The sequence below is a fragment of the Olea europaea genome, unplaced genomic scaffold (assembly GCF_002742605.1).
Source record: "Olea europaea var. sylvestris unplaced genomic scaffold, O_europaea_v1 scaffold2544, whole genome shotgun sequence".
Lineage (NCBI taxonomy): Eukaryota > Viridiplantae > Streptophyta > Magnoliopsida > Lamiales > Oleaceae > Olea > Olea europaea.
Window position 1 is genome coordinate 133,147 of NW_019243709.1, and position 719 is coordinate 133,865.

A 719-nucleotide genomic window follows, 5' to 3' on the forward strand; every position below is an offset into this window, starting at 1 on the left:
GCTTAGTCCAATCTACAAAACAAGCTATGTACGTTTTAAAGAATGTTCGTGTAAAAAGAATAATCATAAATGAAAGAACCTGTAACAACGTCGAGTTCAAATATATTGCTGATTTGAGGGCCATGATTAAAAGCTTGGCCACTAATTCCTGCATTGGAGAGAGTACCTCCCACGGAAAGGTACAAGTAATCTGTCCAAGATTTTGGTGCAAGTCCATACTTTAAGGTGGAACTCAGTACATCTATCCATAACTCCCCACCCCACACATCTACGTACATGAGTTTCTCAGAAACTCTCGGCGGAGCCACCTTCTTGGAGCCACTCATTTGAACCACAACCCCGTTTGTGGTCATGGCCTGCCCTTTTATAGAATGTCCATGTCCCCTAGCCGAGACTGTGAACCCCTGACCGGATTCATAAGCAGCTTTTACTAGCCGGGCAACGTCCTGAGCCGAAGCCGGATGCAGAACAGCTAATGGCTCGGCGTTTTGCATGCCACCAAAGTCCCGGGAAGCCACCTCCAGGTCGGCTGGCTCTACGCTCAGAACACCCTCTACTTCAAGGCGTAGAAGCTCTGTCGGATCCAAGGTTAATCCAACGGTCACGATTAATCGACAGATTGCGAATGCTAATAGAAACCGGGTAGCCATGCTACGTGGTTTTCTTATTATGCGTTTGAAAATATATAGAGACAGAGCAAGAGAATGAAAGGTGAAGGG

General features: G+C 46.5%; 1 protein-coding gene across 1 annotated transcript; it reads right to left on the bottom strand.

Annotated features, from left to right (window-relative positions):
- Nucleotides 1–35: 35 nt before the first annotated feature.
- On the bottom strand, nt 36–713 carry LOC111382642 (cytokinin dehydrogenase 5-like). The gene has a single exon (XM_023006665.1). It carries the CDS (start codon nt 648–650, stop codon nt 36–38), a length of 615 nt encoding a protein of 204 aa, XP_022862433.1. The 5' UTR covers nt 651–713.
- Between the last annotated feature and the right edge of the window lie 6 nt (nt 714–719).